Source organism: Aptenodytes forsteri, unplaced genomic scaffold (assembly GCF_000699145.1).
Source record: "Aptenodytes forsteri isolate BGI_AS27 unplaced genomic scaffold, ASM69914v1 Scaffold258, whole genome shotgun sequence".
NCBI classification, from domain to species: domain Eukaryota; kingdom Metazoa; phylum Chordata; class Aves; order Sphenisciformes; family Spheniscidae; genus Aptenodytes; species Aptenodytes forsteri.
This window is the reverse complement of record NW_008795250.1, coordinates 199,214-214,287: the sequence shown is the minus strand read 5'-3', so window position 1 is coordinate 214,287 and position 15,074 is coordinate 199,214. Positions and strand designations below refer to the sequence as shown.

Here is a 15,074-nt window from a genome sequence, read left to right as displayed (position 1 = left end):
AAAATTTGTTACATGTCCTCTTGTACCACAAACTTAGCAATATTTTGGCGGGAAACAAACCAGAAAGAACTATGGGGCACACGTGTACACTTCCTCACTTAAAGAATGCATTAGGTGATTATTTATAAGCAGGTAAAATGACAGAGACCTACCCAGAGCTCCAGATAACATCTCAGTTTACATGCCTGGTTTTATAAAATGTGCCACCCATCCTATCTGATGTTTTACAACATGCATATAAGACCCAAAAAGGGACAAACTTAGCAGTGAATCATATAGTACTTCTCTTTAATGGTCTAGCAACAGAGTATGATTGACATAGTTTCAGACAGATCAATGAACATTTTAGCCAGAAGCTTATTCGTGTCTAATGCAGGAGCAATAACTTTGCTCAATTCTATTAGTGCTGTCCGTACAGAATGCCCTGCCCTAAAGCTCATCTGCCACTGGGATACAATCCAATGTTTATTTCCATTAGTTTAGCCATTGTTGGTAACAATAAAAATCAGGAGACAGTTGCAAACTAAAGATTTATAGGCAGAATGAAACACCGGATGACCTTGGCTCCCTTCCATTCACCAAGAAAATGACTGGTAGTTAGAAATAAATTAAAATTATTGCAAAAGGATAACGTAAGTTATTTCTCCGATAGGTAATTTTACCAGCTAAATAGCCCTGTCATTAAACTAGCAGCTGTTGTACAAATTATATTCCAAGATAAAAAAGAAATTATAGCTTCCATAGTTGTTGCAGCTTTGAGAATGATGAAAAACCCAATTCTATAGGAGCTGACAGAAAAGGAACTCTTGTGATAAGCCTGAATACATAGTCTTGGCTGGACTGTACTCAGCTGAATGACTCTTATGAAAGTTAAGCAGAAAAGATCATGTAAGTAGATCTATTATCAGAAATGGAAATTCCTTTACAGGTGATTCCAGAGGAAAAAAGCAATCTTCCCTGACTGGAATTCGCATTGTTAATGAAACTTTGGAACTTTGTTTTGCAATTTAAGTGAAGTTATTCTGATAAAACAATACCATCAGCAATATACTCTGTTCATATTTTTGATAGTAATTGCAATGAGACTTTTTTACCTTTTACCTTTCCCCATTTTTAAAAATCCCTGTTACTGTGATTGTTTCTTATGTTTTGTGAAGTCCTGTACAGCCATCTCAGCCCTTTCAGTATTTTCTGCCTTGACTGCCCTCATGCTCCACTCCCTTTTAATGACTTCTTTCTTGGCCAATGGAGAATAAATAAAACAGCAAACTATTCAAACCGTTTCAGGGGTACTACAGAGAACAAAGTGGTGGTCCATGCAGCTATAACGTATAAAATATACTCTGGTTTTCAGATGTACAGCTAGCCAAAAATCAACATCTGGAAAGAGTTTTCATGTTTGCAAAAGTACGTCTCCAATGTCATTCAGGAATGGAAATGTACTTTATAGTTGTGATACCCTATCACGGGCCAAAAAAATATACAACTGACAAAAGAAACAGAATTCAAAAAGTAAGATGAAGGGAGGTTGCATCTTTCCTGCTTTTATTTTTTTAAAGCAGGAACTCCATTTTTGCCTGTCAAGTGTTAAATACCAGCTTCAAAACAGGAGGGCATGGGACTTCCCAGAGAACTGGCCACCAATTATTTTTGTTTTAAATCCCGAACAAAGCAGGCTAATTTTTTTCCCCAATTCCTGTCCAGAAATAATGAATATTTTGTCTGAAACTTTCAAAATAATTTCACCTGCAGAAGATGCCAGACCTTGACAATGTCAATCCCAATTGCCTGACAAGTGGCAAAGCAGTAAGAAACTGAACGCAGGATCTCAGAAAAGGAAGTGCTGGGAAATCTTTCTGACAGGAATGTTTTCAGCCCTGTCTATAATTAGTAAATAAATGCAAATCATCAGTGTGGTCACAAAGATGCAGCCTCAGGATGAATCAGTATCTACATCCACTGCTGGGATGTAGGCAACCATGGTGGCTTGCCCATTCTTCCTACTTGGGCTGGCACTGGTGTGCCCCAGCATGTATCTGAGGCAACAGCTCAACCCCTACGGGCAGCTCCCAGCTATCCCATCTGTCCGTGCCAGAGGTGGTACCACCCAGACAAGGCGAAGTGGAATCCCTCCCTGCCGGCGCTCCAGATTTGAGACAGCCAGACTACTGTAGGCAACCCTTCACTCAAAAACAGAGACATACACATTTAAACTCCATGAACGAGCAATCCTTTAAAAAGGTCAGGAAAGATGATCAAATGAAAAAGCAAAAACCTGGCAGAATTTTAGACATTAAATACCATTAGGAGACCTTTTTCCCACCAAATACTGTACACAATGTTAATGTGAATATTATAATGCTGACAACTTGTTCTTGACTGAATTATGAAGCTATTAATTTACAAAGGAAGGATGCAGTACTTGTGTCAATGTCTTATGTTGCTAACTGTAGCAAATTAGTACATTTACCCCATATTATACAGCTGAGACATTTGTTTGGCAGGAAGTCAGGACAGTAAAATAAGAGGGATTAGTATGCTGTCATTTTTCTATAGTCCATATTTTTCCATAGCTGGTGACACTTGAAAGCTAGGAGAGAACCTGCTCTGTTTTCACAGATTTACTCATCTACCAATGCAGTATTTCTTTGTGCTTGATGTACAGCTGTGCTGTAACCATCAGAGCTCAGATTCGGGCTACTATGCTCAGCCACTTTGCAAGCCAGGCATGCAGGTAAGGAGTACATGCATCAGAATGGAGAGTGGCAAGAGCTGCTCCTGAACGCCACCTGGGATAATAAGCCCAACTTTACTCAAAGACTATGAAATAATAACACCAAAAATTGTTTAGAGATTGAGAGTGTTATCTGGCTGCATAATACATTTCCTAAAAACTAATGTTTTAAAATTTATGATTGTCAAGAACTTTAGCCTAATAGCATGGTCTGACAGACAGAATACTGCAACAGGACTCAAGAAATCACTGATTTGCCTAATGCGTTTGGTCAAAGGATAATCTCTCCCCTTTAAAATGGGGTATATAACATTTCCCTGTTGATTTCACAACTATGACAGAAGCATTAATCACTTAATATCATTGTACAAAGTTGTGATGAAGAGAACTGCAGTTTTGCCAGTGAAGATACTTACATAGGTGGAAGTAACTAATTTTTGGCAAAAGTCAAGCCTAAGGTTTAGAAATTTGTTATGGTTAACATGAGAGACTGTCAAAAACAGTGTTATGAAATGACACACACTGTCAACAGGTCTTCCAAATTCATCACACAGACAAAGCAACCTAACACCACCAAAAGTTCATTGCAGAATCCTAGCTTGAGATCCAGGAGACCTGAAACTAAATCTAAAAAGCCATTTGGGGACCTAAATGCTGCTGGTTTCACAACTATTTTAGGTTCCTTGGTAAAAGATGGGCATCTAAATCCCTGCTTCAGATTCTGCACCTTTTGGGCAGTTGGTCTGTTCTGGGACAAGTTGCCTCTCCTCCTGTCTGCTCAGGTCCTTCAACTTTTTGAGTGACTGAGCCATTCAGACTTACAGGTCTCCTCATTTTGTATTTGAAAAGCACCTACTACAAGTGGGGAGTTGAAGCTAGAAATCTCCAGGCTTTATTTGGACACCTCATAGTTACCTTTAAACTGAAACAAGAATTAAGTCACTTGGGGGATCATTCTGTTGCGGTTTGAATGTCACCTGAATGCCCCACATAGCCTGGGCCTCAACACACATCCCCGGTTTCTATGTTAAAGCAGGTTATTCAAGAACTCATTTGCATGAGACAAACTTGCAAAAACTCCTGGCTCATTGCCCAATCAGTGGTTTTACACCTTTTTCATGTAAATATATTCATTTGAGATATTTTAAGCTTCACCTTCCCTTACTTCAAGACTGAGTCACTGAACATTTGGGGGCCTGGGAAGAGTCTTAAATCTTTACTTGCTTCCAGCAACTATTAGCTTTTATTGCAACACTTTGAGTCTGCCAAAGGAGTCTCTGACTGACCTACAGGGAAGCTGCCTTCTGCATTTAAAGCAGGGAGATTCATCAGCTTTCAACTGCATATACTTTTCCTAGGAATACAGCCTTAATATAGCTGCAGCCTCCAACAACGGCAATGATTTTTGCATGTTCTTAGCATTATGTCAAGCTATCTGTACTCATTCAATAAATTACATACTGGAAGCATTCTTTTTCTGTTCTTCACATTTGTTTTCCTCAGCTTAAAAAACACAAGCACAGCAGCAGAGGGAGACAACTGCTGTTTGACAAATAGCATGCTGACAACATCCTGGCTGCAGCTAATCCTTAACACTGAGACCTGTCACCTTACAACAGAAGTCCTAGTGATACTCCTCAAACCTTAGCTTGCAGCAAAGTACATGAACTGTTTCATTTGCCATGACAAGCTATGCATAAAGAAAGACATAAGTGAACTTTACCCCTTGTTCTTGGCAGATCTGGGTTAGTCTTTCCAGCTGTTCATCTTGAATAACCTTTGCCTTCTCATATTGCTGAATCATCATCTCCATCTCCACTTTCACTGGAAGGACATAAGCTGGAAAACACAAACAAGCACTTAAAGTAACCCAGCTGTGATTTGTTTTTTTATCAGAAGGAAAACCTTTACAGACCTTTACAGGCCAAAGAATGTCACCCTCTTCACTTGCATCTAGAGAACTAGAGTATTTCTTATAGAAATAGCACTAGAGTATTTCTTCTGGGGAAGGATTTCTAACATGTGAAATGCAGGTCATCGGCAGGGTCTAGATACTGTTTGGTCAGATCTCCATTTGCCTGGCTGAGCTGAAATGCATCCTGCATGCTCTTCCTAGCTTCTGCTCCACTAATACAGATCTTTTCCAGTGTTTACCACAGATTTCCTGAATTGCTGGGTAGGAGGATTTTCTGCTTAGAGTTAGGCCCATCCCTTCTAAACCTGAACAGCATGGCTCCCTTAGGAAAAGAACTATTCCAGAGCCCTAAGTATTTAATTCCTAGACTTTGTGGTAAGAAATAAGTCCTTAATGGAAATAGCAGACTAAGAAGGATATTTTAAAAAACAAAAAGGCATTTATCTTCTATTGCTTTTCAAGCTACAGCCCAGTTTTCAATAGGTCTTCTGAACGCCTCTGGAAGTTTTGCTCCTGTCATAACTATGGCAAACTCAGACCTATCAGCAAAGCTGTTCAATGCATATTGCAATTCTTAATGTTTTCTGAAGCTACACAAGATCCTGAACTTTTCTTGTACACTTCAGTCAGAGGACTATGACCTTTCCTCAAATCTGAATACAGAGTTTCCTGGGCACCTAAACCCCAAACAACAACTTGACTCTGATCTTTCACACATGAGCAAAGTGACCCTTCATTTATTCCTTTTTCACCTCTTTTCCCTGTAACCTGAAATGCCTGAAACCACTGAACACAAAGTAGCCTACACTAAAGTCCTTGCTTTCGGCACAGTCACCGGTTCTGCTCTCTGAAACTTTGACTTGCTGGGGCTTTCTTATCACCCCTGGTGCTTCCCCACAGAGGTCTGTGCAAAACAGTACCGATACACGCTTCGTTATTATGCTGTACAACACACCAGCATTGCAGAGAGCACCTTCAGCATGGAACTCCCACAGTAAGAAAATGCTCCTGGAATCTGACATAAAGATTGTATTACAGACAAGAACTTGGAAAAGAAAGCCCCAAGACAGAGCTAGCTGTATGGAAATGGGGAGGGCGCAGCAAATATCGGAAAAGCAGATTGGAAGCCATTATTTTGCAGAATCAGGAATGACATCTGGTGGCAAGAGACAGGAAGCAGGTCAGGGCATTTACTTTACAGGATAGGGGATGTGAAGGTACCTAACAGAAAAACAAACCGATCAATTATAAGGGCTCATAGGGAACAGGAGATACAGCCATGAACTTGAGACCTACTCTCCTCCATGGGAGTCATAACTCTCTTCTGTTCAGTGCTTTTAAAATGTAAGAGGAAGGAGAACAACAGAAACAGTGGCGGCAAGCAATCTTTCAATACTTTTAAAATCTCTTTTTTCCCAGCCTGCCAGGTAATTCTTGGAGTCACAAACTGAATCACCACTCACCATCAATGATCCTCTTCACTCTCCATATTCGTAGTGTGATAATAAGGCTGATAGCATCCCATGGGCTGCTGGGGCCATTAGCCACTGTTGAGGCCACCATTGGTGCCAAGGACAAGATTATGACAGCACCATCAAACACCTAGAGAGAAATCAGTCTTTTCAAATCCTTCCTAAAGATCATAACACCCTGCTATTCCTGCTTGGGGTCTTGAAGGGCTCCCACTTTGCCCAAAAGAAATGCAATTATGGTACATATTTGGGATATAAAGGGATATAAGAGGTGGCCAAGCCCCAGAAAGGCTGCATCCTTTTTAGGTAGCACAACAGAATTCCTTGGTGCATTTTATGAGGTGAGGAGAGATAAACTGTGGTGGGACGGCAGGGAGAGATTTCTCTTTTGGAAATGCTGGCCAAAATCCCCAAGCAGAAGTGATAGCCTAAATGCTATTACAGCCAAAGAGTTTTATTATCATTGGTATTTATTACCTGTTACTTGGCATAATGCCATCCCAAAAAAGGATACAGTCCCTGCCCATAGATCTTACTGTCTAAATGAAGAGATCAAGAAGACAAATAGAAAAAGATGGAGCAAAGAGGCTTGATGGCCCTTGGCCACGTCCTGACTACACAGTGTGTGTCGGAACAGCCGTGCATCAAGACAGAAAGACTCCCTGCTCTCACCTTTATTGGGCAGCTAGGTTTTCAAGGATTTTGACAACTGGGACTATTCAAAATGATTTGTATGACATTGTTGCACTGTGAATTAGATCAGAGAAGGCAATTGTGCAAAGTATTAGACAGAAATGCATGAGTAAATACATTTCAGAGCAAACTGGCAATAGTGTTGTGTCTGTGCTACACTCGCCTAGCAGGGTAGAACAGAATACCATGTCCTCATTCCTACTGAGACCATTCCCAGCTGTCAAAGACCATCGATTAATGGTTTGCCTAAGGAGGTAGGACATAGATTTTATAAGCACCACACATTCAGAATTGTGCATAACAATTCAGTGTATTGAAAAGAAACACTTATTGCTGCCACCATTTGATGGGCAGTGAACAATATCACTCCATTTCAATTTACCAAAATAAATTATCAGAAACTGCTGCATTTAACCTCAATAATAAGAGTCTCTGGATCAATAATTTAAGTTCCACTTCAGTTTTTTAGCAAAACAAGTTAAAAGGTTTACAACTTTATTACAAAAATGTGCAAGCCTCTAGACTCACTTAAGCTCTGAGAAAACCCAGATTTTCTTCTGGTGCATCCTGTGCAGTATTAGTTTATCAGATAGTATCAAGAAAGAGCTTTTAATTTCCCTGATCTCCAGATTTCTGCTCAGATTGGGATTATGTGTCACTTACAACACATGCATTTCTTTATCTGCCTCTGCAACAGTATACACATTCTACCTAATTTTTAATTTGAGGTACAAATTACAGTGTTTATCATAATTTAATTAAAAAATAATTTCACAATAAAATTGGGGGTTTTGCCAAACCACTATTTTCTATCAGAAAACTGCACACAATTTTTCAACCAGTTCTAATTTCAACTTGATTATGGGAATGGGATTAAACAAGTCACATGACAATTTTTACCCATATTGCTCATTATCTCAGGGTAGCAGTATTAACAGGTAGACTAACACAGCTCTAACAACAAAAATAGACACATGCAGCAAAAAACCCACTCCCTTCTTTAATAAAATATTTCCAAATATCGCACTCTGAGTCTCTCACAGAAAAAGAGACTGCATCATACAGCTATGTATACATGCATATAATGAGAAGAATGTGCATATTTATCTGAGTTAAAAGATACTGTATTGCAACAGGTCTATAACAAAGCCACCCAAAGCAGTTCTTAATATTCTTACTGTGTCTGCCTGGAAAACAGTACGAAGAGTAAGAGTGCTTACCTCTATTTTGTTTTCAATGTAATCCCATATGCCAAGGACCACAATCCTCAAAATAGTCTAGTAAAATAGATTAGGGGGAAAAAAAGATGATGAATGTTATTTTAATTTTAGATAAACATTTTGTCCTTTATCTATTTAGGGGATCATTTTTTGTCTTATTTAAGCATTATGCATTTCTTCTGAATAATAATGAGGATCTAGAAATAGCTACACTTCTGTATTATAAAAGCAGGTATTGCTTTCCAACCACTATATTGACTCAGTGAAACTTCCATAAACAAGTTCCAAGTTCAAATGTTCATCAGTCTTTCCATCCCCCTAAAATTTTTCTTTTAGACTTGTGAGATTTAGATCACCAACCCTCCCTACCCCAGCCCCCTGACCCAAGCCTATATAAGATCCACTGTGGGACTCCCTCAGTTGGAATGTGGGAAGATTCTCTTTCCTTGCCATCTTTGGTATGCCAGTGCTTACTATTTTCTAAGAAAAGAAAAGAGGCACTGCCCCCTCTTGATGCCTAAAGATACTGACATTTCATCAATCTGAAGAGCAGAGCTCTTATTCTCCCCCTCTGGAGTACAGGGTTGCTCTCTTACTATAAAATCCCAGAAAGTCATAGGATAAGGGAGAAAAATATCTCTGTGATCGTCCTCTATTAAGCAAAACAACTGTAAGTAGCATCAGTAGGTAGAAAAAAGGAATAAAGAAAGAACACAGAATGAAGCAATGATGAATTCCCATTAAAAAAAATTCAACGGATAAGGGAGAAAAATATCTCTGTGATCGTCCTCTATTAAGCAAAACAACTGTAAGTAGCATCAGTAGGTAGAAAAAAGGAATAAAGAAAGAACACAGAATGAACCAATGGTGAATTCCCATTAAAAAAAATCCAACGGCGTCTTTCTTAATTTTTAACACGGCTTTCAGAAGACGCAATTAAAAAAAATAAAAATCAATCAACCAACTCATGATTGAAATTGAATTCACATAAAAGCGTAACTGGTAGGGATGTTTTCTGCCAATAGCAACATCAAGGTCAGATTTTGACAGACACTACAGACAGGAAGAGTCTAACTGCAGTTGTGTGCCTTGCAAAGATCAAAATGCTACTTTCTCCATTAAAGAACAGTACTAATGACAAAGAGCTCGGCAGCCCTATGTGTGAGGGGTGACCATGCCAAGCACTGTGCAGAAAAAAGTAAGTGACTGAGATGAATATATGTATCTCCTCTTCATTACAAATACAAATATACTAAACCCCAACCAACTTTGAATTTATGCCAAACATACCAGCACTAACTAATTGCAGAACAACACTGGATTTTTCAGTACTTGTTCCTATGCATGGTTTTGCCAAACCCCGGTGAGCCCAATTGCCTCACTTGGCCCAGGATGACTGTGCTGAGCTCTATGTTGGCACTCCAAACCTGGGTAACAGCACTTAATCCTGTTTTGCAGAGGGAGACATTGCTGTGGGAGATACGGTGTTTTCAGAGCCCAGACTCATACCATCAATGAGCAGGAAAGTGAACCAGCCAACGCTTACTCAGAAATGGCGTACGTGAAGCATTGGCCAAGTCTGGCTGAGAAGGGGAGTTGCTAGCCAGAAGGGAAAATGCAGCGCGCTCTTTCCTCTACAAAAAATTATGATACTCTATGCAGACACCAAAAACTGTTAATGCTGCTGGTCTGTAGTCCTAAAAAGGACATTTTACTTCCAAAGCATTTTACAAATGCAGCATAGGAATAAGGCTATTCACAGCAATTTCCTTATTAACCTATATGCTCAAGGCTTATATGTGGAGGAAGAGACGCACAACAGCAGCTCCTCAAATCCCTTAATGACGCCAAACTCACCAGCATGATGTGATGTAAGCGCAAGGTGTAAGTACAGATGCTGCTGTACAACCAAGGCACTCCTGCAGCCTCAACTCAGGCCCTGAGCAGAAGACTTTCAGACAAAAGCATCCCAGCTCCTCTGTAAGCACCTCCGTCACCCCTCATTGAGAAGCTGCACAAAATGCTTAAGTACAAGTTACTCATGAGCCCATAGGTTCAGCTATATAAGTCAACCTGGGGTCCACCACAGCAAGTTCCACAGCAGGCAACCATTGGGAAATGCATGAGGAAAAGCAGTGCCTTCTTTAAAATCTGGGATGCTACCCTTCCTACAGCAACCCTGTTGACAGCATAGAGAAATCTGGCTCATTTTCTTCTATGCTTAGGCAGCATTTATGAAGTGCTAGGTCAATGAGCAACTAAAGGACGGCTGAACACTTAACATGTTTACAGTAACTGGCGGGGAAAATCTTTCTTCCTTTGGACAGGTGTGTACAAAGGTATTTTCACTTAAATAATAAGGCACAAAGAAAATAGAAACACTGCCTCACAACCCCAAATATGATTTAACATGGGGCTGTTGAGGGAACATAAAAAAGGATTTTCCTTTTTGCCTTTTCAGTTCCTCACTGCAGTGTTTAAATCAGACTGTGCTACTGTCATATTAATGGGTCTGAGCAGTTCCACAGTCTGGAAGCTAGCACAAATGTTTTCATTTTCAGTCTGCTGGTGTGAATCAGCACAAGTCAGCAATGACTGGAAGTCTAGTCGGCAGACATTTAATGCCGTAATGGTGCTACCCCTAGAAGATAGGTCTCTTCCTCACAAAAAATGCCTTAATGATTAGCATCTTTGCTCTCAGTTAGAGCAGACACACTGTAGGAAGGGAGAGCGTGAGGGCAGAATGAACCCAGCTCCCCATCTGAGAGATGCGCTCTTCAGAACAAACAGAGCACAACTGAGGGTTAAGCTTTAAAAACATTTGTTCTGTATGGAAGGTCTTAAAGCTATGCACCAGCATTACCTGCCAGCTTGTCACTCTTAACAAAAAAAAACCCCCACATCACCGCTGAAGTTACAAAAGCCATGTAAGGCAGCTTTTCCTTGGTGCCCTGGGGGAACTGGGCGCCCCAAGAAAGTACCATGAGTGAGTCACAGACTGCATGCATCTGGAGACACAGGTGCCGTACACTTACTGCTCACTGGCCAGTCTTCACTAGTGGCAGCTCCAAACTAGGTTTAGCTTTCTCTACTCTCCCTCTGTTTGTACAAAGCTGGAGATCACATCCACTGCTGCTGCCATAACTCTTACCCAGAGGAGTCTGTACCAAACAAATTTAGACGTCACTGGGCAAATCCCCCTGACTGTTCAATATAATAAATACTTTGACTGAAATGAAAGCATCGGCGTTACTTATAAACAACATTTTAGTATTTTTCCTAAGCAATCAAAAATATCTTTCAAACAAATACATATTGCATTTGTGTACTTTCTCTGAACAGAACTTAAAAAATGAGAACCTGTAGCAGAATCTGAAAAAAACAGACAGAAATTAATAATCCAAGAAACTTCCTACGCACTGTGCATGGACCAAACTGAAAAATGCATATGAATTAAAAGAGAATTGCAACCGTAACATTCATCACAGACAAAACATAAATGTTAGTCACGACTATGCCATTTGTAGACATAAGAATCTACAAGAAATAGGGAAAAAATGGAGCAGCACTGCTGTTTCCTACTGATGTGCAGGCATCTTTCAGCACTGTAGCAAATGCACACACATAGTTTTGCATTACACTACAGGCATTCTGCATTTTTGGACACAGATTTGAAAGCAAACATTAAATACCAGTGTGAGTACTTTTCTGTTAAAGGCCACTGCCAGCTTGGTTTATTTTTACTTGAAAAAGAATGCTTTAACTTTTCTTGACTGGAAATCTTTTAATTAGAAAGTCCTTAACATATATATTTTTTTAGTTAGTAGAAATACATTTTTTGTTTTCTGAGAAAAGCTAAATTATTACATAAAAGTCTGTCCAGTGCACTAATAAAAGGTAAATGACTGAACACTTCTGTTAACTTCTTTAAGTTCGAGTAAAGCCTGATAAAAGTAAAATTTTAAACCATTTGAAATTACATTTCTGTCTGAAAAAGTTGACAGTGTCCCTTGGTGACACAGAGTTGTTTGCCCAACATTAACTGTCTGCTGCAGTGAAGTTTATGAAGAACTGTGTGATGCTGCGGGTTTTCTCTCTAATTTTGTAGGGAAACCTGGCCAAGTCCTTTGCTGAGCCAGCCATGTGAATTCCCACAATCTGCATGAGCTAGCTACATTTGTCAGCTGACTGCAATGTACATTAGGTAATTTTAAATATTTTTTTGCTTGCACAGTTAATACACAATTTACTACTCAGTGACTCACTGTGCCAAATTCATCCGCAGCGTAAAGAAATCAAAAGCAGGCAGCATGGGAGGTGAAGCAGGTCCACCAGGTTTAGCTAACAGCAAAGCAGAGCAACTCTGCATTTCAAGAAGGGGTAGTGATTGTACAAGAAAGAGACAGGATGGAGTGGGGTGGAAAGGGTGTCTTTAGAAGAGCGCTTCCTTCCACTGCCACAAAACTATCTGTTACAGAGGGTCTTTACCTCTGGCTTGTACAGAAACTCTGAAGATTAAGCTTCTGCCTTTTGGATATATCTCATAAGACCAAATATTTATCGAAATCCTTCCCAGAAAGAACACCTTGTACCCAATCTGTAATTTATAACCTCTCTGGTTTGGGTCACTCTGCAGCGGCCTCAGCTCATTCACTACTTAAAAGAATCTTCTTGTGCCATCTTCTGGTGTGCCTGTCCTGAGATACTTCATTAGCTGTTCTAGTGCACGCTATCCCCAGGCCACCAGAGCATGAAGGAACACGTTAGCATCTTTAAACTGAGACATCCTTCTGTTTCCAGTGCATAGGCATCCTCCTTACATGGTTTCTCTTCAATCATGGCTCTGAAAGGAAACGTGTAACTACTGACCTCACCTCACATATCACCCAGTACAAAACGCTCCCCGTGTACTGTACTCTCTAACTGCTGTGGCTCTATTAGCACATGTGGTTACATCGAAATAATTAACTGCAAAAGCTTGGTGACACTAACAGATGCAATACATTCTTTTTCACTGACTACCACTAATACTCTATTATGATATCATATAGTATCCAAATGCAGCTTTGCATAAACACTGCAGTTATATTTGTTCTTATGTTCTCCCACAGTATTTGTTCTTAGAATATGGAGAAAAATAATGAATTTTAAACTGACAACTCTGGATGGATTTGAAAGGGCTTTTCAGGAATAGAAATGGCTTACTAGAGACGCAGTATTCTACCATAACGTAAATGCAGATTGGATAGAAAGCTGGTCTTAAGCAACCTTGCATCAGAAGTTCCCTCTGGGCATGTTGACACTAGCGCTAATTCTTATCTTTGAAATGCACCGTGTAGAAGGTGCTGGACTGTCACTATCAAGAGATGAAAGCACAGATGAAGCACTGATAGAGCACACCATGTAAGTCAGGTATATTCTTGGAAGTGAAATGGGCAGACTGGCATTCCAGGAAGGTGCCTAGCTAAATTCCTAGACCTCTACAAAACCATTTTCCCTGGTAACAACTTTTTTTTGTGACGCAAGAAAAGCGGTTAGAAAAGAAATTTCACAGTATATTAAATATTTATTTTTTTTACACACTAGCAAAGAAGGAAGCTTAAATTTACCTTTACAAATTATATTAGCATATAAAACCCATCTTTGTTCCTAGATCCCCTCTAATCAATCCCTTTAAAAAACAAAAACATACACAGCCAGCAGTGCATTTATGCACCATGAGAAAAGTTGTGTGTACATGGAATGAAAGCAAACATCCAGAAAAGAAGCCACAGCTTATGGAAGAATTATAGAATTAATAGAAGATTATTATCTTTCTGCTCAGCTGTTTGAAGCTTACAAAAAATGTAACAAAAGTAACATAACTGATTTCTCTAATATAAAATGATGAATTTGGTATGAAAAATCTATATAGGAAGGACATTATTTTCTCTTAGGTCTGTCATTTGGGATGTTTTTCCTATTTCACAGAACCCTAATAGTGGGGTCTTCCTTAGTAGGTTTTATTCCTTCCAAGGATTGCTATTAACAAGGAGTAAAGTGTCAGACTACTACGAACGCTTCCTTTTAACATATAGGATGAGGAAAGTCGTGGTTTTTTTTTTCCTCCTAAAAGTGAAAAACTAAAATGCACTTGTGAGCCATAGCTAATGAAACAAATTCTTTATCAGCTAGGACCCCAGACTTACTCTACTCAATTTGAGAACTCGTTTCTTGGACATAGATGCAGGAAAAAAGTTGCAATTCCATGACTGCCTAACTTTAAGCACATCAGAAGACTTCGTTACTCCCAGGGAAAGTGCTGAAAGCTAGCAGAATGCCTGAGTGCTTGGCTGACTGAAGCGCATACAGAGCAATGCAAACAACTAATACCAAAGAACTCAATTCTTGCACGCAGACAGTCTCATCAATCTTAGTGGAAAAGCAGAACTGAACAACAGCTACAGAATCAAGTATTTGTGGCAATGTGATAAGACTATTAAAATACAAGCAGACTCCAATCCACTTACCAAACCACTGTGACATTCCCCATCTTCCTTTTCTCAGCCAACTATTACCAAGGCTGAATTTGCCCTCTTGATAGGGTGTAACCCCGGCCTTGCCTTGCTGTTCGTACTGGGGTTTCCACCCCAGTGTCTTTCTCTTCTCTTCTGTCTTAACATCTGGGTAACATTTGGTGCACAGACAAATCATAGTGATGTATGTAAACAGAGACAAACATACAGAATCATCACCACTAGTAAATCCTGTTCAAATAGAGCAAAAAGAGCTGATGTGCACGTCACTTGAATAAGGATAGTTTAATGTGGAAAGTCACAGACAGTGACAGAGAATATAAAATTAACAAAGTGCAATAAATTCCTTTACGGCTTGTGGCTATAACACAAGTGTAGAGAGAGCAGGAATATGCTGTGAGAGTAGCTACTTAGTTTTGTTGGCAGCTGTTCTGCTGGCATTTGCCAGCTGCTGGCATGTTTGTCCCCTTCATTTTAACCAAGCAGAAAGCCAGTGCCTGTTTAACTTCAACATGACAGGACTGT

The 15,074-nt window shown here is 39.7% G+C and overlaps 1 protein-coding gene across 1 annotated transcript in view; it reads right to left on the bottom strand.

Moving 5' to 3' along the window:
* The window catches only part of TMEM266 (transmembrane protein 266), a 60,761-nt gene that overhangs the window by 22,520 nt on the left and 23,167 nt on the right, over positions 1-15,074 (bottom strand). The window contains exons 5-7 of the mRNA XM_009278829.1: positions 8,035-8,091; positions 6,113-6,251; positions 4,458-4,573 (exon numbers count right to left, since the gene is read on the bottom strand). Coding sequence (XP_009277104.1) covers positions 4,458-4,573; positions 6,113-6,251; positions 8,035-8,091 — 312 coding nt within the window. The remainder of the gene's footprint in view (positions 1-4,457; positions 4,574-6,112; positions 6,252-8,034; positions 8,092-15,074) is intronic.